This window comes from Vicia villosa, unplaced genomic scaffold, assembly GCF_029867415.1.
Source record: "Vicia villosa cultivar HV-30 ecotype Madison, WI unplaced genomic scaffold, Vvil1.0 ctg.001125F_1_1, whole genome shotgun sequence".
NCBI lineage: Eukaryota > Viridiplantae > Streptophyta > Magnoliopsida > Fabales > Fabaceae > Vicia > Vicia villosa.
In genome coordinates this window covers 95,723-117,583 of record NW_026705492.1, presented here as the reverse complement: position 1 = coordinate 117,583, position 21,861 = coordinate 95,723, and the positions used below count along the sequence as shown (strand labels likewise).

At 33.8% G+C, this 21,861-nt stretch overlaps 4 protein-coding genes across 5 annotated transcripts; 2 read left to right on the top strand and 2 right to left on the bottom strand.

Moving 5' to 3' along the window:
• Positions 1–4,924: 4,924 nt before the first annotated feature.
• Positions 4,925–8,137, top strand: LOC131633439 (uncharacterized). The gene is made up of 12 exons (XM_058904154.1): positions 4,925–5,340; positions 5,543–5,619; positions 5,854–6,013; positions 6,089–6,113; positions 6,197–6,286; positions 6,386–6,557; positions 6,632–6,705; positions 6,844–6,913; positions 7,276–7,347; positions 7,441–7,574; positions 7,660–7,733; positions 7,840–8,137. The coding sequence occupies exons 1-12, from the start codon at positions 5,142–5,144 to the stop codon at positions 7,914–7,916; spliced, it is 1,224 nt and encodes a 407-aa protein (XP_058760137.1). The 5' UTR covers positions 4,925–5,141; the 3' UTR covers positions 7,917–8,137.
• A 936-nt stretch (positions 8,138–9,073) lies between these two features.
• LOC131633432 (dirigent protein 16-like) lies at positions 9,074–10,244 on the top strand. The gene has a single exon (XM_058904147.1). The coding sequence runs from the start codon at positions 9,190–9,192 to the stop codon at positions 9,940–9,942; it is 753 nt and encodes a 250-aa protein (XP_058760130.1). The 5' UTR covers positions 9,074–9,189; the 3' UTR covers positions 9,943–10,244.
• Positions 10,245–10,344: 100 nt separating this feature from the next.
• LOC131633431 (hydroxyethylthiazole kinase-like) lies at positions 10,345–13,599 on the bottom strand. Of its 2 annotated transcripts, XM_058904146.1 has the most exons (3): positions 13,078–13,599; positions 10,678–11,079; positions 10,345–10,585 (listed from the first exon to the last, which is right to left on the bottom strand). In XM_058904146.1, exons 1-2 carry the CDS (start codon positions 13,522–13,524, stop codon positions 10,687–10,689), a joined length of 840 nt encoding a protein of 279 aa, XP_058760129.1. In that variant the 5' UTR covers positions 13,525–13,599; the 3' UTR covers positions 10,345–10,585; positions 10,678–10,686. The 2 variants fall into 2 exon arrangements, with proteins under 2 accessions (XP_058760129.1, XP_058760128.1); XM_058904145.1 differs by having other exon boundaries at positions 10,345–11,079.
• A 2,367-nt stretch (positions 13,600–15,966) lies between these two features.
• LOC131633467 (beta-glucuronosyltransferase GlcAT14A-like) lies at positions 15,967–21,436 on the bottom strand. The gene is made up of 4 exons (XM_058904182.1): positions 20,631–21,436; positions 20,439–20,514; positions 20,028–20,143; positions 15,967–16,779 (listed from the first exon to the last, which is right to left on the bottom strand). The coding sequence occupies exons 1-4, from the start codon at positions 21,238–21,240 to the stop codon at positions 16,274–16,276; spliced, it is 1,308 nt and encodes a 435-aa protein (XP_058760165.1). The 5' UTR covers positions 21,241–21,436; the 3' UTR covers positions 15,967–16,273.
• Between the last annotated feature and the right edge of the window lie 425 nt (positions 21,437–21,861).

Below are 21,861 nucleotides of genomic sequence, written 5' to 3'. Positions count from 1 at the left end.
TGGATTTCTTATGCACATGCAAAGATAACACTCCAACGCTCAAGTCAGTGTGTGATAAAAAAGAGTGAATAGAAATTGAATATCTAAAATTTGTTGTGATATAATTCAAGCGGTAGTCCAAGCCCAAGTTAGTTGGGATTAGAGTTTGTTACGTTAGTTACTTAATATACAAGTCACTTCAACTATTTATCTAAGAATGATACATGCTTAGTCTCTCTCTAATATACCCTTTCATAAAAAAAAAACAATTTATAATACAAAAAACACTTTATAGTAATTGGCTAAATAAAATTGTACTAACCAATCAAAATATTTCTTTCATCCAAGTGACACCATCTTTTTTTCAAATTTTGTTGAAACACTCTTTTATCCACAGCATAAAACCATAACAATTATTTAAAACTTTTTCTTTTCCTTCAAACTCACTTCTATCCTCTTATTCTCACACTTCTTTTTCTCTCTCCTTCTTTTATTATTTAATAAAATTAAATTATATAATTCTCATTTATTTTATGATGAATTAATTTATTTTAAATTTTAATTTACAAACTATTTATAAGTGTTTATAGTTATTAATAATATTTATAAATATTTATAGTTATTAAACATAAAGTATTTGAAAATGTTATATAGTTATTAAACATAATAGATTTGAAAATGTTATATAGTTATTAAACATAATAGATTTGAAAATGTTGGTTATTTGCTATATATATTAATTGGTGCTCTAAATTCTCAATATTGTAAATAATCGTATTTAAAAAGTTTCTACATTATATATGAAGAACATTGCTATATGTCACGAAAAGTGTTAAACACGAATCTCACGAAACATTATTTATATTTTTCTTAAAAACATGTAACATATATGTCACATAAATAACTATCCTCTTTTCTTACAAAAAAAAAAGAAAAACTATATTTCTTGTAAAATCAGTGGACTTGGATTGATGAACTTCGTCCCCATCAAAACCAAGAATAAGATAAAGCATCCTCTATGTTAGAGCAAAGAGAAAGAAAAACCCATTCTCAAAACAAGTAATTCCAGTGGATTTAGTGAAAAAAGAATGAGATAAGCACTTGTTTAGTATTTTTGTAGCTTTCTAGATGCACTCAAAAGAAAGAAAGAGTAAAATCACTTTCTAGAGAGAGACGGAGAAACTTGGGATTGAGCTTGTGGTGTGTATTGGTATCAGAATAATGTGGTAAAACAGAGGATGTAGATTTGAAGAGATGATTTGTCTTGTTGAATTGTGCGTTAGAAGAAGAAAACAATATATTAATGAACTCAATTAAGATCAATGGTAAAAAGACACGTAAGTTAGAGAAGCAAATAAAAGTCTAAGTTTTTATGACACGTCATTCGCGATAGTGTCGTGATGATAATTTTCGGGAGATTAAGCATTTTCCATATATGAAAGAGCAATGCTATTTAGCCCAAAAGAATTAATCACGAAAGGGTCACCAATTTTCGTCCAGCCTATTAAAATAGTTGTTGGCATATTGACATGGATTTGGAATAACCCTTAATTAAAATTTTTATCTACTTAGTTTATGTTTTATTTTTAATAATCAAAATAATATTATTTCACGGGTCACTATCATCGCAATTTCTTTTTTATTTCACGGGTCACTATCACTGCAATGCTTAGTTTATAATTATTAATAATATTTTTAAATATTTATAGTGATTAAACATATCAGATTTATCATGTTCATGATTTGCTACATATTTATTTTTAAATATTTGCAGTTATTAATGATTTTATAATAAGAATTATATATTAGTATAATAACAATCAAACCTTATCGAATAATATAATTTATTAATGAACTTATCCGTGCGGACGCACGGGTCTTCTCCTAGTAGTTGTATATAAATACATATTGTAATTCAGTTTATGTTATCACCTTCAATAATAACAATTATTATTCTTCATTCTCTCTCTTTCTCTCCTCACTAAAGGTGTCTCACGCACTAACAAATTGATATCTAGAGTTTATGGTTCATTTCTTGATCGTGTTTTTAAGAACTTCACGTTGGTGGTCGTGTTTCCAGGGATCGTGAATCACAGGTGCTGCAGAGATAAATGGTACCAAATTCTCTTCCAATTCTTAACAATGAAAATTTGATATAACGGAGAAAACAAATGCAATCTTTGTTCGGTTTTCGTGAAACCCCAGAAGTGGTCAACAATGGAGTCCCTGAGCTTGCTGACAATGCAACCGATGCTCAGAGAGTCATTCACAAGGATGCGAATAAGAAAGATTGCAAGGCTGTGTATTGTATCCAGTCGACGGTATATGCTGCGAATTTTGATCGGATTTCTCTTGCCGAATCGGCGAAGGAGGCATGGGACATTATTGTCAAGTATTATGAAAGAGGTGAGAAGGTTAAAACTATCAAGTTGCGGACACTATGAATACAATATGAATGACTGCATATGAAAAAAGAAGAAAAGATTGCAGATAATGTCTCGAAGGTGTAGAATCTTGTCCATCTCATGAAATATTGTGGTGAAAACCTAACTGATAAGATGATAGTTGAGAAGGTAATGCGTACATTGACCTCTCACTTTGGTCACGTTATCGTAGCTATTCAAGAACCTAACAATCTTGAAACCCTAAAACTGGAAGTGGAAGTCAAGGCACTTGCTAACATTCCCAAAATAGTCGAAGTCGGAGAGGTTATGGCTAGCACAGGTCAAAGACCTCAAAGGACTAGAGTTCTTCCAACAAGACTTCAAGGCTATGAAGTAGTTGGTGATGATAGAGTCACAGCAGATGGAAAATTATTTCATTTCTCTTTACTTGCAGATGCAGAACCAATCAACTATAATAAGGCTTTAAAGAATAAATAGTGGAAGTCAGCTATGGTTGAAGAGTTACAAGCAAACGAAAGAAATATCACATGGGAGTTCTTTAGAGAAGTGGGTGTTCAAGTTGAAACACAATGCTGATTGGCCGATAACAAGACATAAGACAAGATTAATAGCTCGAGGAATTCTCCAGAGAGAAATGTCAAGATAGAGGAAAATGATGAAAGTGCTGGTGATGATGATTCTTTGAAGGAATAAGAGATGAGTCTGTTCCGTAAAGCGCTACAATAATTACATCAAAAGAAATAGCCTCCAACACTCGTACAAGAATTTAATAAACTTTAGAAAGACTCATTCGTCAAAGAAGACAGAAGATAAAAAAAAAAGGACAGCAAGTATGTGAGTTGTTATGATGAAAAAAATAAAATAAATCGCAATAATGACGATTAGGATTTAAGCAGAAGAAAGACCCTAAAATTGATGGCTCTAATACCATATGGAAAAGTGTTTTAGTTTATTTCAAAGTTGTAATTTTCATTACTAAAATAAACTTGCTTAATAGATAAATTTAGACCAAATGAACTAACTAATTAATTAGGAACATACTAATAAAGTAAAATAATTATAAGTGTTTTATTTGCAGTCTAATATTTACGATACTAGTCTACAGGATTTTCTAACCTTTGTCTCTAAAAGAAAATTATAGAATATCTTTACACACTATTCTAAAACCCTAAATTTTGTAGTTTTGACTTTCACTAATTCGATCGTCAAAATATTCATAGATATATCTCTCATAATCAGACACATTATAAAAGTGGTTGTACTGAAATTTGTTATCAGATGATATATCATCGCCAACAACATTTAAAGATAAAGAGTTTACTAAATTAGATAAAAAGAAAGATATTTTTCATATAGAAAAAAGAAGATTAAAACTAAATGATAAAACTTGTATTTAGTTCAATGAATTTATGAAATGGATTCAAGTATTCATATGTGTGCCTAGATAACTCTATGTTAAGTAATTGCAACCAAAATAGTTAGAAACTAATTTTAAGAGTTGTTATTACATCAATACTTCAACAAGAAGCTTAAAATGCCACTGTTTTTTTTTCCTTCCCAAATTAAGTTCTCATCAAATTTCACCAAACCTAATATATATTAATTTCTTTACACACACATTCTTTTCAAATTCTCTTACTCACTCTAAAGGACAAATATCCCTCTATTATAACTACCTAACACAAATTACATACTCAAGAAACACAGACAAATTCTACATGAAGAAACTTATATTTAAATAGAGTGTGAAAGAAGTGAGGTAACAATTATTGAATTCAAATTCATGGAAACAAACGCGTGAGAGAGGTGTTTGAATTTGGGTGGGCTCCATATATGTTTTTCATTTCATTCAGCAACTCAAAGCTGGAAAAGTGTACATCTATTGTCTTTGTCTTGTTTGTCCATATTGCAACTTTTTCTTTTTACACCTTTCCCCATCTTATTTTTTCAATAGAAACCGAATATCCTCTGCATGCAACTGTAGAAATAATCCCTCGAACTGGAGAAGACCGAGTGTTTATATAAGCGCCAAAAGTTTTTTCTTAAGAATTTAACACTAATGTATTTTTAAGACTGAGATCAAACTCAAAACTTCTAGTTAAATTTGAAGTAATCACTTTCCTTTCAACTTTTCTTTTTCTTCCTAATCATAACGGTTACTTGATAAACTAATTATTTATTGATAAATTAATTGATCTCGTGATAAATTTATGAAACAGCTGTCTTTTACTATTTGGAAAAGGTAATCAGTTTTGTTTACCATACTTGTTGGCAGATTTTCTTCATACCAATAATAGTTTGAAAATTTTTAATTAATTAATAATTTTATCATGGAAAAGATGAGGAAACTTCAAGATGAATAAGCTTCATGCACCGAAAATATAAATTAGATTTATATATGATCTTGCAGAAAGTCAAAAAGACAAGACAAAAATTAAAATATTTGATATGTGTGAGTGAGCAACATTATATGGTGCGCATGGCATGGCATGGCATGCATGAGGGAGCATCATGGTATCATATATATGGACACCAACAAAATGGTTTATGTGAATCTAATATATATTTAAACACAAGTTGCAATGTTTCTTCAGATAGAAGTGTTTTGTTTTCAAAGAGTGCACTCTTAAACAAAATGAGATTTTGAAGTAACATTTAGCGAATGCTGGTTTTGCAAAACCAAAACTACAAAGATCAATGTTGTAATCCATTTGTAAACACTGCAGTTGTATATGTGACAGTAGCACTGATTGGAGAATGAGTGCATCTGAGGGAGCAGTACATATTATTCATTTTAGTGATAGGAATTTGGGAGAAGTAAACAAGTTTGATTATGCAGTAGAAAGAAAGAAATCACTTCGTGCTCGTTATTATTTTGGCATTGTATTCCTTATAATGAATCTTGCTGCATGGTTTTTCCGCGATTATGGACAAAATTTTCTTCCCTGGATTCATTGTAAGTCAATTTTCAATCCTTTTCCAATTTTAAGTCACATTGCTTAGGTTTTCGGGATGTTAGATGTATAAATGTGTTTGGACAATCTGATCCTTTGAACTAGCTTTTTGAACTCCGTGATCAATAGTTGTGTTCTTGTGTGTGTTTAAGTATTGTTTGTTACCATGATTGATTGTTATTGATATTTTTCTACCTTGTACAGATATCAAAGCTTGTGGAGATGAAGGAGATGATTGTTTTCATTCATTGGGGGTTCTTCGAGTGAGTTTAGGATGCTTTGTATCTTTCAGTTATGTCACAATTTCTTGCCAAATATTGAATGTAACCACATGCATCGGTGTCATGTCAGTTTAAAATACTATACATATTTTCAATCTGAAATGTCAATGTTATATAGGCATATATTGCCACCAGATTTCTTGATATAACTTTGTTTAACAAAATTATTCTTACTCTTAAACTTATATTCTGATAATTTTATCATGAGAATGCGATCCTTAACAATGAAGTCAGATATTTTTCTTAGTGATGTTTGTGACCACTGTAAAAACAAGGAAATTATGTGAAGGTAGAAACTCATGGCATTCTAGATGGTGGGAATTGAAGGCTGTTTTATTGCTTCTATCAATGGCGCTACCATTCTTCATCCCTTCACAATTTGTTCAAATATATGGTCGGTCTCGATTCTTTTCTCTTAACTTTTAAAAAATCATTGGATAAAAACCATAATACAGCTATGTTTTTGCAGGTGAAATAGCTCGTATCGGCGCAGGGTATATATATTTTCTTCATGTTGAACTTTCATTCATTTCAAGTTAAAGTTGAAGATAACCAACAAATTTTGATGTTTGCACAGGATTTTTCTTCTGTTACAACTTGTGAGTGTGATCCATTTTATCATGTGGTGGAATAAGTATTGGACTGCAGATGAAGAAACCAAAGACAGGTACATATTATTACTGCTGCAAAGGTTATTTTGCGAAAACTTTGCTTCTTAGAAATCTATGCATTTTGATATCTTGACATCTTATTTGAAATGGCACAGGTGCTCCCTTGGACTTGTTATGTCAACACTGTTTTATGTTTGTGCTATATGTGGAATTGTGTATATGTATGCATCATATGCCTCAAAATCTTCATGTTCTCTCAATATTTTTTTCATCACATGGACAGCAATTCTTCTTGCTGTAATGATGGTTATATCATTAAATTCAAAGGTACCTATAATACAAAATATCCTAAAATCATGATTTAGATTAAATGTCTGATGCGGCCGAAATTGCGTTTGCAGGTTAATAGAGGTCTTTTATCCTCAGGAATTATGGCTTCTTATATTGTGTTTCTATGTTGGTGTGCAATTAGAAGGTATGATTCCTTCATCACTGGCTCCTTTTGAAGTTTGAATTTCTTTTTAGGCCTATATCAGTTGTAGTTAATATTGAAATTTGGACTTTTGTTGCTAATTTGATTTAATGCCAACTTCAAATAACAATGGAATTTCAGTGAACCTACCACCATAAGATGTGACACAAAGAACCAAGAAAATGGAAATGGTAGCTGGATTACTATCCTTGTAAGTTTTTCAATATATTCTTATTTGTTTACTTTCTCTTGAGGATTCCAGCTTACAATTTTTTATAACTATCAAACACAGACACCAGACACGATGCTAATTATAATACCGAAATACATAGGTATAATCATTTAAATGTAAGTACATGTCGGGTGTTAGATACAACTTTATGTTGAATAAGAGGCACACCTTAATATGAGGTGTTATGCAACATAGCTATAATCATTTTATTGAATATGCATCGTTTAAAACCACCCTAGCTCTCTTTACTAGGTTCAACTATATAGATGTTTTTTTACATGAATCCTTAATAGTCCTCATGAAATATGTAGTGTAATATGTACATGTTCTCTTCTTCACAGGGATTCCTTATTGCTATATTTGCAATTGTTTTGGCTGCCTTTTCAACAGGCATTGATTCAAAATGCTTTCAGGTGAATCCCTCTTCTGAGTAAACCCTTAATTTGATATAAGCAACTTCATTACTGTGCCAACATCTTAAAAATATTTTTTTTTGTCTTTGACAGTTTTCCAAAAACAAAGTTGAAAATGAAGATGACATTCCTTACAATTATGGATTTTTCCACATGGTGTTCTCCTTGGGGGCAATGTACTTTGCAATGTTATTCATAAGTTGGGATCTGAATAACTCAGCCAGGAAGTAAGAAACTTTAGTGTGATGAACTTTTTATGCCTTATATATATACTCTTCTCTTGTATAATGCACATTTCATATATACTACTAGGTGGAGCATTGATGTTGGTTGGTTAAGTACATGGGTGAAGGTTCTCAATGAGTGGTTTGCAGCAACTATTTACAGTAAGAGAATAATCATTTATGCTTGAGATGTACACATAGATATCAACATATGTTACAACCTTCACTAACTAATTTTCATTGCTTTGTTTATATTTGATTTAAACAGTATGGATGTTGATTTCCCCAGTTGTGAGACAGAACAAAGTGATGGATAATGATACAACTGCTTCAATTGATGCATAATTGACAATGAAAGAGTCATCAATATTTTTCTTCTTTTAATTTATTTTTCTATTTCTTAAAATTGTTGTATGCTTCAAATACATTTAATCATTAGTGGTTCAAAGGCAAAACAGACTATTAATGAAATAAAATGATGATTTTTTTCTTGCTTTGGCAGAAATATATTTTCAAAGATAGCACTGGTTTTCATTTCACATTCTTTAATATTTAAGGTGTTTTATAATTAACAGAGAGAATTACTCAACTGAATTCTGTTTTCATTGATCATAACAAAACAATTACAAGGGTTTATAACTTTTAGGGTGCGCAGAATATAATAAAGACATGATAAGATATAAATCAGAATAAAAATAGGATATGATATAGACAGAATAAGACTTATATATTATGTGTTATACTAAATATAATAACAAATTATGATAATTGTTTCTAATAAAAGTAATTATTGTTGTTCCTTGTGCTAATGATTATCGTTGTTTCTTATTTAGTTTACTTGATAATAATGGTATAATATTTCAATTAGTAATTTACACCGGTGCATATTCGAAGGGGGTACATTTGTACTAGCTTTTAAAAATGGATTTTATAAAATTGTTTATCAAAATATTACTACAATTTTTTTATATTTATTTTTTAAAAATTTAAAAACTAATTTTGATATCCTATAACATAAACATACATTATTAAAAATCAAAACATAGTCGAAACGCAATTTTTTTAAAAAGTTGTATTTTTAACATAATTTTTATGAAAAGCTATTTAAAATAGTTTCAAAATTTAAGTGATTTTTTAAAATTTTGATGTCCAAATTTTTTTTCACTAAAATAACATATTAGGAATATTTAGTTAAATTATATTTTCATTTGAAGTTTTTATGAAAAATTTCTTTATAATTTTAAAAAAAAAAACAAATTAAAATTATATTTAAATATAGCTCAAATATTTCTTTTACAATTTTCCTTGAGGATCGAGACTTGAATTGAAAATATTCCAATAGTTTTAACAAAGAAAAGGACAACGATAATGTGAAATAACGATATCACCCAATTGACTTGAGGGTTTGGTTTAGCTGTACTTACACCACCACTCATGTTTTGACTTGTCATAACTAAAGCATTTAGAAAAAAGAAATAAAATAAAAAAAAAAAAACTGATCCATGCCTCAACCACTCCAACACACTCTTCATTCCCTCTTATATAACCTCAAAACTGATTCCATTGCACTCATCAAAACAGAGATTAATCATCTACATCTGAAAAACTTTGAAACAAGATGACTATGGGATTGTTAAGAATAGCTCCCTTGGGAATGTTGGTTATCTTTTCTCATTTGACGATTTCTATAACAGCAGTTGACCCTATTGCAGCCACAGGAAAAGAACCCATTATTGAGTTATTCATGCATGACATTCTTGGTGGAAGTAATCCAACGGCCCGACCCGTAACCGGTTTGCTAGGTAACATATACAGTGGTCAAGTGCCCTTTGCAACTCCAATTGGATTCAATACTCCGGCAGGTGGGACTGTCATCCCTAACGCCAATGGTGCTATTCCCACCGTCAATGGAGTTACCGGTATCCCGTTAGGAACTGGTTTGGCTGGTACTTCCTTTGCACCAAACGGCAACAACCAAAACAATGTTCAAGTGCAGTTAGGACCAGATGGACTTGGACTAGGATTTGGTACTATCACTGTTATTGATGATATACTTACATCTCAACCTGAATTAGGTTCCCAGATAGTTGGAAAAGCACAAGGTGTCTATGTGGCAAGTTCGGCAGATGGGAGTAGACAGATGATGGTATTCACAGCTTTGTTTGAAGGAGGGGAATATGGAGATAGCTTGAACTTTTATGGTTTGTATAAAATAGGAAGCACCATGTCGCGACTATCGGTAATAGGGGGCACGGGAAAGTTCAAGAATGCAAGGGGGTTTGCTGAACTGAGACCTCTTATCCCACCAGGACAGATTGCCACTGATGGTGCTGAGACATTGCTAAGGATCAGTGTCCATTTGATCTACTAGAGCTGTGCTGTAAAGATGGAAAAGCGACTGGGTGGTTTTTTTACTTTCTAATTACAGATGACAATGAGATTGTTCTTGTATGTTCTCAACTTTGATTGTATGATTGTATGTGAAATCCTATTTGTAATCCCATGATATCATGTTTTGTTATTGATGGTACTGTGCTGCTCACTTAATGCCATCTAATCAATCAGTCTTAAGAGAGATTTTAAAAATTTGAATGCAAAATTCTCCAGACCATATGTTATGTGTTAAAAGAGAAAAATCAAACAAGTCAGATCAGACGCTATCATAAATGGTGAAACATTAACAAGAACGACAAAAAAGCATGATAGAACAAAATCACAAATGCCTATCAAAACAAAAACCCAAGCAAATAAAAAGACGACTGCATATGAAGCATGAAATGTAAGAAAATGTTATTCATTATCTCATATATACACAACTCTACATAGCATCCATATGATTAGCAGTGCCTCAATAGTTCATGAACAACTTTCAACAAATCTATTGTATACATCAAAGAGAAATGAAGGGGAGTTAACTTTGAAAAACAAACCCGATTGGTGAAATTTTAAAGCAGCGGCATACATCCTGTTTTTACTAGCTAGTGTCTCGATTGTCACTAATGATCCATTTTCAACTGATGGATATGAAAGATAGACATGTATGAGCAATGATAGATATAAAATGTATTAATAATTATCAATTTGCAAGTATTGCATGCATGCAGACCTTCAGACTTCAACACAAGCTTGTGATATTAACATGAGACTGTAACGTAGCTTCGTCAAGCCCATAGAGTGCATCTATCAAATGCATTCGCAACGACGCAGGACCTTTAGCCATCTTCATTCCTAACTCACCAGCAATACCAAACACAGATAGGGCCGATACTGCCGCATCTAAAGCATGGCTTTTGTCAACTGCAACAAAGGCAGCAATGAGTGCAGTGACAGAACACCCAGTTGCTGTAATTTTTTGCATCAATGGCACCCCATTGTGAGCGCCAACAACTTGATAACCATCTGTGACAATGTCAGTAGCCCCTGAAACTGCAACTATGGAACCACTTATATGAGCCAACAACTTTGCTGCTTCAACTGCGTCCATTGAATCGTGAGTACTGTCTACACCCTTTACAACAATAGAGCTAAATTACAAATTGCAATTCAAAAATTTCAATGATCAAGGTGAGAGGCAATGAACACAGGTTTTAGTTTTAGTTTTGGATGAGTTCCTAAAATCCATTCTTTCCAAATATCATTCTTAAGGAAAATATCGAGAAATACAACAAAAACAACCAAGCTTCATCCCCATAGGTGAAATGGGCTATATGGATCAAAGGGCATCATAATATTCTATCACAAATCATGTTTATAAATTATAGCAAACCATTGGCCTCTAGATTTTTCTAAATAATTTTGCCTATAATACTTACTGAATCCTCCCTTCAACTAGTGACTACCTAGGCTGCCCACTACCATGCGTGTGATTTACTCCCGCTGCTACAAAATCTGCATATCTCCTTCACGTGGATTTAAATTCTCTAAATTTCCTAGAATTTATGCTAAGTATGCCAATTGTGATGTATTCAAGGTAATTTTTCATTAGTGTTTTGTTTCTGTAAATGAAGGGACTTCAAATTGTATCACAAATAGCCTAAGTGTGTCAGGAAAATAAACAATACAGAATGACACTTAACTCTACAATTAGGGATGCGAGAAAACATAGGCACGCATGGAAACAAGCCAAGTCAAAACTCAATCATCTTTTTTCCAACCATGCAACCTCAAGTATCTCTCTAATGCAAGGGTCCCAGACACGTCTCTAATGTTATCATTTCCATCTCTACGTCACCATCTTAAGTTTTTGGAGGCCTGTGTAAGTTAGCGTTGACGGTGACAAAATAAATAAGTGCCCTATTTTGCTACGGCTTAACCGCGACAAATATTAATTTTATGAGAACCTATTTAGCAATGATTTAAGGCTATGTTTGGATATCATAAAATGAATGGCGCGGAATGCAATGGAATAGGATGGAGCAGAGTGGAATGGAGTAGAACAAATATTTCATTTTATTGTTTGAAAATTTTAAGACGGAACAAGACAAGTTGATCATTCAGTCCAAATCGGAGGAGAAGAAATATGGTGGTAACTGGTGGAATGGAATGGAATACATACTACACCATTCCGCTCCATCCGATTTTAAGTAATCCAAATTCCAAACCATGAAATATCATTTCATCCCATTTTATTCCACTCCGTTACATCCGATTCTATCATTCCAAACGAGTCAAATTTTAATCCTTAATTAAAGACCCTACATCTCTATTATATTGAGTAGGGCTGACAATGAACCAAACTAACTTGAAAATAGTTCGGAACTCGATTCGAAAATTAAATCGTTGAACTAGATTCATGAACCAAATGAGCTGAGTATGAGCTAAAAATTAAGTTCGTTAACTAAATGAGCTGAACTTGAACTATACATAGTTCGATTCGTTAGGTTCATGAGTCAACTCGATTATATATGAGATAGATTATATTGTCTTTAAGAGTAGGTTTTAAGATTTGCTCTAAATCTTAGTATCATATTTTATTTTAATCTAACAGTTATAATTAATAATTAGTATCATATTTTATTTTAATCTAACAGTTATAATTAATAATTTATATTTTCAAGTGAAAAAAATATTTCTCCAAATGATTATACAAAAAAAATTATTTTTAAGTTTGTAAAATAAGGGAGTTGAACCTAACAAGAGTAATCTAACAGTTGAACCGAGATCTTCGTGAACTTCTAACAAGTCGAGTTTGAGCTAAAAAAAAGTTCGTGATAAACTCGAACTCAGCCAATTCTTAACGAGTCGAGTTTGAGCTGAAAAATAAGTTCGTCTTAAACTCGAACTCGGTCAATTCTTAACGAGTCAAACTGAGTTGACGCGAGTTCGACTCGACTCGACTCATTTCCAGCCCTAATATTGAGCTTATTCTCATTTCAGCTTTTTAACACCCAACAATTAAAAAAAAAAAAAAATTCCTCTAAATGTTGAATGGTAGCATGTTATCAACTATTTGGGTTGGATTAAACCCAAAACCCTATATAACGTGCTTGTATTTAAGACCATATACCTTGGCGGCGGAGGCGGAGGATTGATAGGAGGAAGAAAGAGCGATGATTTCAGAAGCATTTCCTCTAATAACAGTAGGTTTGAAAATAACAAGCTGAACACAAGCCTTGAATCGGAAAGCCGAGGCGGAAACAGCGACGGGATCAAGAACCCAAGGAATGTCCAACTGAGAGCATAGCTTGGCGGCAGTAATCATGGCGGGAAGAGAGTCGGGAGAGAGTGTACCGACGTTGATGCAGAGAGCACTGACGCGTGGAGTGAAGTCGGGAATCTCTTCGACGGAATGAACCATTGCTGGCGACGCACCGGCGGATAAAAGAGTGTTGGCCATGAGATCCATTGAAACGAAGTTAGTTATGCATTGAATAAGCGGTGATTGAGTTCGAATCTCTGAAAGTAGTTTCCATGTCGTTTTTCCCCATTCCAACCTCTTGTTGCTGTCTTCCATCAAAGCGTAGCGGAAACACTGTGACTCTTATCTCTCTAGATTCTTCTTAATTCCCAATCGCTAAAATCAGTTAAATAAATTGTTTTTTTTTTTATCTTTTAGTTTGAAGGGTTTAATAAAGATGCACTGCACAATTAATCATTCTACAATATTATTTTAGTAATTTAAAAATGATAGTGATTGGAGTGATACAAATCATTGATTGAAAATGTAAAATTATTGTGAGGGTATTATTCTTTTTCTCATTTTTTAAAATATTTTTCTTTAATCCCTCCGTCTTATAATATAAGCAAAAATTACCTTTTAAATAATTAATGTATTTGAACTATATAAAATTTAGAATAAATTTAAAAAAGTATTTTACTTATAATATAGGACGGATGGAATATATTTTTGTCTCAAACTACTACTTTCCTAGAGGAGCATGTATTCCAATGGAATCAGCAGATCGACCCCAATAGCGTGCTACCACCACACATTGTCCAACTAAAGGGGGCACTTTTAAGAAATGAATCTCACCTCAGATCTCCAAATAGGATCTTCTACTCCGGCCTCTTGAAGAAAGAAACATGCCAAAGACCTCGGACTATCCACCCAAAGAAAACGCTTCAAAGCACAAAGCGCCTTCAGCCTGGATGAACTACGACCATAGACCCCGAACTGCATCCGACCACTTCGAGGTCAGTGTCGAAGGTTATCTACCTTGTCGGTTCTTTATTTATTTGTAACAACTTCAATTAATTACTGATATAAGAATGTATATACATATCTTCTTTCTTTGTTATGTGTTTCTAAAACTCGTCTCCAAGTTTTCAACCTCTCATTTAACTCCCCGTTTGACTCTCCAAGAAGGACTATATCATTTACAAAAAGCATGCATCTCGGTGCTAGCTCTTGGATGTATTCCGTGAGTACATCTAAAAGTAAGGTAAAAAGGTAGGGGCTTAGGATTTACCTCCTATTTTTGAAGCCGACAATAGTAATGATAGTTCTTATCCCCTTCTCTAATATCACTGACATATCATATTCTTCATTAAATAAGTTGGAGAAATACGTCTTCCTTCTATCATTTATATCTTTTTTCCTAGACTAAGACTTTGCCTTCTTCATCCTCAACAAATTTCACTTTATACAATTCTCTAGTCTTTCTTTCTCTTCCCTTAGCAAGCCTATATATAGATTTTTCTGCCTCCTTGGTTCCTAGAGATTGGTATAATCTGTCAAAAGTTTGAACTCTTACTTTCCTTGTCGCCTTCTTGGTCTCAACTTTCTTGAACTTTTTCCAAGTTTCTGAATTTTTACACTTAAACCACTATTTAAAACAGTCTTTTTTTTTACTTTAACTTTACTTTGGACATTTTCATTCTATCACCATGATTCTTTACCCTCTACGTCCAAAACCTCTTGATTCACCCAACGTCTCTCTAATCACTTTTCTAATCTCTTGGGTCATCTTGTTTCACATATCATTTGCACTTCTTTATGGTTGTCCAATCCCTTCTTCTAAAATCTTGTGTTGAAAAACTCTTTGCACTCCCTTTAATTCTTATATTTATAACCAAAACTTTACGTTGAGTAGTCAAACTCTTTTCCGGAATAAATAACTTTACATTTCAAAAAAAAATCTTTTATCAGATTTTCTAATAAAAAAGAGATCTATATAATAACATGTCACTTCACTTTTACACTTTTAAATGTGATAAGATGTTCAACTTTTTTTCTAATAAAACAAGAGTTAATGTTAGGGCATAACATGGAGTTAATGTTAGGCCCGACTTAGATGAAGGAGCTAATGTTAAAGCTAGATTAGATGATAGAGTCATTATGGAGTATGGATTAAAAGAGAGACTTAGGCTATGTTTGGGAGTTTGGAGGGGAGGGGAGGGGAAGGCTTCCAAAAATGAAATTTTAAAAAAATATAGGAAAATATTTGACATTTTTTGAAAAAATGATTTTGTTTAGAATGATAAAAGAGTCATAATCATTATTAAATTTTTAATTTTCAAAATAGTTTAACAACCTAAAAGATATTTGGAAAATTTATGTAAGCCTTTCAAAACCCTCCAAAACCCTCATTCAATACAATTTTTGAGTTCCCCCATTTTATAGGGTTTTTGATGTTATGAATAAACTCAAATCCTCCAAAACCCTCCTACCCAAAATCTTTTTATCCTTTTCATTCAATTCTTCCTATTTTTCAAAACCCTCCCCCCTTCCCCTCCAAACTCCCAAACATAGCCTAGCCTTAATGTGAAGGCTGTAACAGACGAAGGACTAACATAGAGGGTGGAAGAAAAGGGATCCATATTAAAACCTGAAATGTGGCATTCTATTATTTCAAGTACAGGATAAGGGATTGTAATTTTTTTTTTTGTTACGAAAACAAAAAACACACTTATCTAAACTCTTAAAGCACATAAATCTTGATCCTTAAGATAAAACTTTGACACATAATTGCATGATGAGATTAAGAATTTTCATCCAGTGTGTTTTACAACTTTTCAGGGCAAACATAACTCTAAACCAAATATGGACACAACCACAATCCCACATTAAATTATAAAACAACAATCAGAATTAGCAAAATTATAATTGTGCAAACACATTTAATGATCATAACTAACTTGCTAGATTTCTGCTAAATACACCAAATACAAAGCAATTGATTCTTATATTTCTTACCAATCCTTTAGAGTTTCTTTTCCTATTCTGTTACATTGTGTGACAACATACTAGCGAACGATCATTCCTATATACACTGACGAGATCGGAAAGTGCCATTCGACAACAGTTCAACAATTGCTTTCTCGAGTCGTTGAGAACCTACACCGGGTCTCAAGATACTGGCATCACCCCAAGTTAAACATGTGTTGTTCCCGGGCTCACCTAAACACCAACCACCAGGAACAACCGATCCAGGGCTTCGGTCCAATACTTTCTGGTCTATGAGATCAAGCACGGGATCATCTGGCTGGAATTTTTTAGCAAAGGCAGCTCCACTATGAATCATGTCATCAAAATCTGTTGAGTTCAACGGTCGAAGATCATTTCTATGACTGTCATAAATAGCATATAATAAGTCCTGGTTTATGACTGTTTTGTTGAATTGTCGAGAATTGCAGAGAACGGTGGGGAAATAGTTGGACAGGGATGATGGTGTGTTCGAGAAATACATCAGTAGAATCCTTGGGAGGTTGTCTACACCCCAAATGCAAAACTCCATAAAGTTGCGACTTAAAATAGAAAAAGATGAACCTGTAGAAGAAAAGAATAAGTCAGCTAAAATAACATCTCAACAACCATCTTTAGAAAAAAGAGAGTAAGAGAATCTTGCAATAAGTAAATAAATTTTTTCAATAAGAACTTCTTTTGTAAGTTAAAACTAGATTCTGCATTTCAATTTACTAGCACATGCCTGATTGTGATGTGAATATATATTACAATAATGTGCCTTCAAAGATAGTAAAATTAAACTGAAAACAATAAAGGCAGAGACTATTTATAAGAGTTAAGAGCATGTGGGGCTCTAAGAATATAAGATATTATAATGAAAACAATGGCAAACTAGAATCAAGATAACCAACTCCACACTTGAATTTCAAAGTGTGATACCAAACTTGGGAGCTTTATACCATTTGTGCCAGGTGTTTAAAAACCATTTCAAACTATAATTACAAGTGAAATGTGAATTTTTTTATCATATAATGATTAACCACTTTCTTGTTTATAGATAGTGCAAAAAAAGTTGTTGTCCATTTGCCACAGAAAAACCAAAATTTTATGATCATCATTGCTGTTTATATTTGCTGCCCAATCAAACAATAAATCTCAGGGAATTGCTCACTATACTGGAGGAAAGACATTGCTACGTCCGATGTTTTGGCCTAAGCCCGATATGGCTACATTTTGCTGATGTGGCTAGTTTGTTTGGGGGGGGGGGGGGGGGGGGGGGGACAGTTATATAAAGAGGGGATCACAAGAGAGAAGATATTAGGTATCTTTTCAATTAGAAACCATAGGGTTGGGCAGAGAGCCAGAGAGAGAATCATCTTTTCTTGAGGAGTATTGCTGTGGGATTACAGGGGTCTCTTCTGTGATATTTCTTGTCTTCTATCAATAACACAGTTTCTGTTTCCTTCTAACTTCGGGTTCCTACCATTGATTTGACCTGCCAGGTTATCATGGAGGACCCGGTATTCTATCATATTTGTGTCATTCAAGATGATTGAGGAAGAAGAAGTGTTGGAAGTAGAAAGGGATGAGAGAATTGGCGAGTTAATAGGAAGAATTGAAAGATTAGAGAATTCCGTCAAATTGTTAGTGGCGGAGTTTCTGCAATCTCTGATGGCATAGATGAAGAAGCAAGGAGTGAAACAAGAAACCTACGTACGTGGTCTTGCTTTTGAGGATCGAATTAACAAGACCATTTCTCGACAAATGGAACAGTCTAGAAAGATGCAGGAATAACTCAACAGTGGAGACGTCTCTACATCTGAATCTCGCAAGAAAGGAGAGTGAAAGGTCTGATCTGTTTGTCATGGCACAAGTGCAAGAACAAGTGAGTCATGTGATGAAGGGCTTGCAAATTTGCACGGATGTTAAGAGACATACTGATACAAGAGCTAGCTAAGGCTCAGAAGGAATCTTCTTCATTGTGTCATTTACAGTCCAAGGAGGACAGATCTTCACCGAACATGAATCTTTCTACTGTTGATATTGCTGCAGTCTGCAGAAGCAAGATATGCATCGCAAAATGTGGGGACAATGGGTGTTGTTAAAAGCGTGTACACCTCAAGATATAGTTTTGGCAGATTGTTTGGGGAACAAGGTGGAACTAAGCCTTAGAATTCGCAAGGAACTTGGTGCAACTATGGCTGAAGGACAACATGCAGATATTTAAACAAACTACAGTGCAGGATGGAGAAACATGGATTCACGGTTGATAGAGTATGTAGGGGTCATACATGACTTCTCTTGACATGGAAGCTTTCTAAATTTCTATCATGAAGGCTGACTTGTCGATTGTTCAATGTTTTGAGGATGAAACTAAAAAAATTTATTAGCCTGTTGGCTGCTGGAAAAATTATCCCTTACTATACAGGTTGCTTTATTTTGCGATAGAGGAAAATTTTGGGAAACCCAAATTGATAATAGAAACCACAAGTGGGACGCTACTACAGGGTCATTGCAAGAGTACATGCAGAGGTCACTTTTTAAAATAATGGAACAAGGCCAAATCTATCAGCACAGCGGGATCTTTAATTGGAATATAGATAATGATGTTTAGTACTTAAGCAATTGGATATGGTTGCTATCAATAAATAACAGGGGGTCACTTCTGTAAAATTTCTTGACTTTTTCTATCAATAACACAATTTCAGTTTTCTTCTAATTTCGGGTTCCTAACAAACATGGCCGCAAGTTACCATTCAAACACAGTTGAAAATACTAAAGCACTCTATTTCATAGTAGTATCACCAACAAACACCATATAGTTTCTAATTTGTTGCCCATACATAGTAGTAGCAAGTTAACCGCTTTCAACAGCATACTTAGTTGATACCTCAACCATTCACCTAGAGATGTTAAGTACAATTTTTTAACAAATGTGTGCCTCACCCAGCAACAAGTCAAGGAATGTTTAATCTTAGACATAACTATTTTGGTATTATGTATTTTATTATAAACATGGGTATCATTTTAGTACATTAATTAACAAAAAAAGATTTATTTCTAAATAATACATTAACATACTGGGGGATTAATGAATATATGAATGGATAATCAATACAATTTCTGTGGCTCAAACCCGGATTCCTAACATTTTCCCGTACAGGCTGCTTGCTAATAGCCCTTAGACACCATGGGATGACCACTAAGTGGCATTATAGACCAAGAAGGAATTTTGATCCATGGATTTGTAATTTCATCTTCACCAAAAGGGAGAGAGATGATTCCATAGCAGGACTCGTTATATTCTATATAGGGGCCTAAGAATCCTAAGTAAGAATTGTAAACACTCTCTCAAAGTCTAAAATATAGCCTAATTCCATTTGTCCTGCTTCATAGAAATAAACCACGGGTATGATCACTCAAAGATCCCAATTGTGATGCCGTTAACCATTTTTCTATTTGTTGAGTTAATACGCCTACAAAGATCTGATTCTTTTGGCATTCATGATTAAAATTTTATCCAACCAAACCACTACTAGATTCTTTAAATACGTAGTTATCTAACACATTTCCTTCTCAAAATATTTCAAAAGTCAAGACTCTATTTTCATATAGATCTAAAAAAATTGTATATCTGATATCAAGATATCATTCTATTTTAATTTCTCCATTTGTACATCAAACACAAACTTTTGAACACGCACCACAACAGAGTTTACGTAATATGTGGTTTGCAATGTTACTCTGATCAGATGGGACATTCTCTATAATCAAATACAAGTGGGAAACAATTAGTTTTCCTAATACATTATAAGGACAGCCAAACAAACCTGTAAACAAGTGGTAAGCACTGGGAAGTTCCCTTTTCTGAGTAGCATAAAACATTTCAGTCCCTTCAGAAAGATACAAACCAGGATCAACAATAATGGGTTTCAACTTCCTCGACCTAGAGCATCAAAACAAATACAAACTGTGTCATCACCAACACTTAACAATTCAGATTTCCTATGCAAAACCTTGTAGTTGCCTCCTCTAAGTGAGTAGGTAGTAAAGAGAAAATCAAGCCTTAACATCCTACCATACCCATAAATAGCTATGCATTCACATGGTACATTAACCACCATCACAATGATTGATATTACTCACTTTAGATTAGCTAACTATGAATCACAAACACAGACACCACGCCAGATACTAAACAAACACGTAGACACTTGTACACATAAGAACATTGAACTTACTCTTTCCACCCAATATAGCTTGAATGATTCACAAAGTTCATATCTTTAGGCAGAAACGACAGGATGTGGAGAAGATCTGACAAACCCATAAAAGATTTTCAGCATCAAATCAAGAACACATAATTCAGCAAAAGTAAATAAACAAAACAAAAAAAAAAAAAAACAGCATAAAACAAAACCACCATACCATACCATCTTGAGTAACAAGAGGATAAGAATCAGCACTGAGGCTAACAAACCAATCCCAATTAATAGACAAACGAATCAAAATGGAAGCAGCATGAAGAGTAAAAGAAACAGGAGAAGACCCTTTCTCATAAGCAAAATCAGGTTTTCCCATAACATGAACATTCTGAGCAGCTTTAAAAATGGGATTAGACTGAACAACAAGAGCCAAATTCTCACGATCTGAATGAGGGGCAGAAGGGTCAAGGTGAAGGAGGTAGTGATTGAGAGGGTGATAGGTTGCAGAAAGTAACCGTAAGATCCGACCCGAATCACCCTTTGACCCGGAGATGAGGTACGCTATGGAAGGAGGTGGAGGAGCGGTTTTATCTTGGTCGTAGATGATGCGGTGGGTTTGGTGAGTGGGGTAGAGAAATGGGTCGGGTCGGGTGTGGGTTTGGGAAGGGGAGGAAGAGGAGAGAGAAAGGATGAGGAGGATGGAGAAGAGAGAGATGACTAGGAAAGTGTAGAGGATTGGTTTGGGTTTAGGGTCTCTGAATAAGGTTGATGAGAGAAATGAGAGTGAAGAAGAAGAAGAAGAAGACCATTGAGGTTGTGTTGTTCCTGGGCTTTGCATTTTGAGGATGTTTTTCTTTAGTTGTACTCTGTGATTGCTTTCTTTCTATAGCTTCTACTGTGATCTCGTCATGTGTCTGCGTTGTGTGCTAATGTCTTCGTTTTGCTGCGTATGCATCTGTCTGTCTATTCTTTCTCTCTCTAGTTTTTTTTTTTGATAATTCTTTCTCTCTCTAGTTATCTCAGCACAAGTGCAAAGCTCCCAAATATTAGCATATCTAAAGAAATGAAAGATTATTTCAATTAAATAATATATTTTCGTTTTAATTAATAGGTGAGTAAAAAATTATTCATCATTGGACTCTCATAATTTCATTAGACTTCAAGAGAAGTATCTCCGAGTCTATATAGTTCAAAGAAGTTTTGAAAGGCCCATTAGGAAAGTCGGGCGGACACAACCTAAGGTCGCTTGATTGTGACTAGGGGTGGCAAACGGGCATGCCTGCCCCGTTTAGGCCCGCACCGCAAAAGCTCGCAAAAAAACGGGGCGGGGCGGGCTTTTTGCAATCATACATGTGTGCATGGTCATCGTCTTCATTATATTTAACAAATATAAGTAGCGCCTACCTTAAGGTCTTGGTAAAACTAACCTAGACCACACTCGCATCCGATTTTCAATCGC

Bases quoted from the DNA above. Each gene is read 5' to 3' on its own strand.
- LOC131633432 (XM_058904147.1), top strand. From the start codon at position 9,190: ATGACTATGGGATTGTTAAGAATAGCTCCCTTGGGAATGTTGGTTATC.
- LOC131633467 (XM_058904182.1), bottom strand. From the start codon at position 21,240: ATGCAAAGCCCAGGAACAACACAACCTCAATGGTCTTCTTCTTCTTCT. The intron at 20,515-20,630 runs GTATGGTATGGT...TGGGTTTGTCAG, and splicing joins TCCTCTTGTTACTCAAGATG to ATCTTCTCCACATCCTGTCG. The intron at 16,780-20,027 runs GTTTGTTTGGCT...TTTCTTCTACAG, and splicing joins TGCTTACCACTTGTTTACAG to GTTCATCTTTTTCTATTTTA.
- LOC131633431 (XM_058904145.1), bottom strand. From the start codon at position 13,524: ATGGAAGACAGCAACAAGAGGTTGGAATGGGGAAAAACGACATGGAAA. The intron at 11,080-13,077 runs GTATATGGTCTT...ATTGTTGTAAAG, and splicing joins CCTCCGCCTCCGCCGCCAAG to GGTGTAGACAGTACTCACGA.
- LOC131633439 (XM_058904154.1), top strand. From the start codon at position 5,142: ATGAGTGCATCTGAGGGAGCAGTACATATTATTCATTTTAGTGATAGG. The intron at 6,914-7,275 runs GTAAGTTTTTCA...TCTTCTTCACAG, and splicing joins GTAGCTGGATTACTATCCTT to GGATTCCTTATTGCTATATT. The intron at 7,575-7,659 runs GTAAGAAACTTT...ATATACTACTAG, and splicing joins CTGAATAACTCAGCCAGGAA to GTGGAGCATTGATGTTGGTT.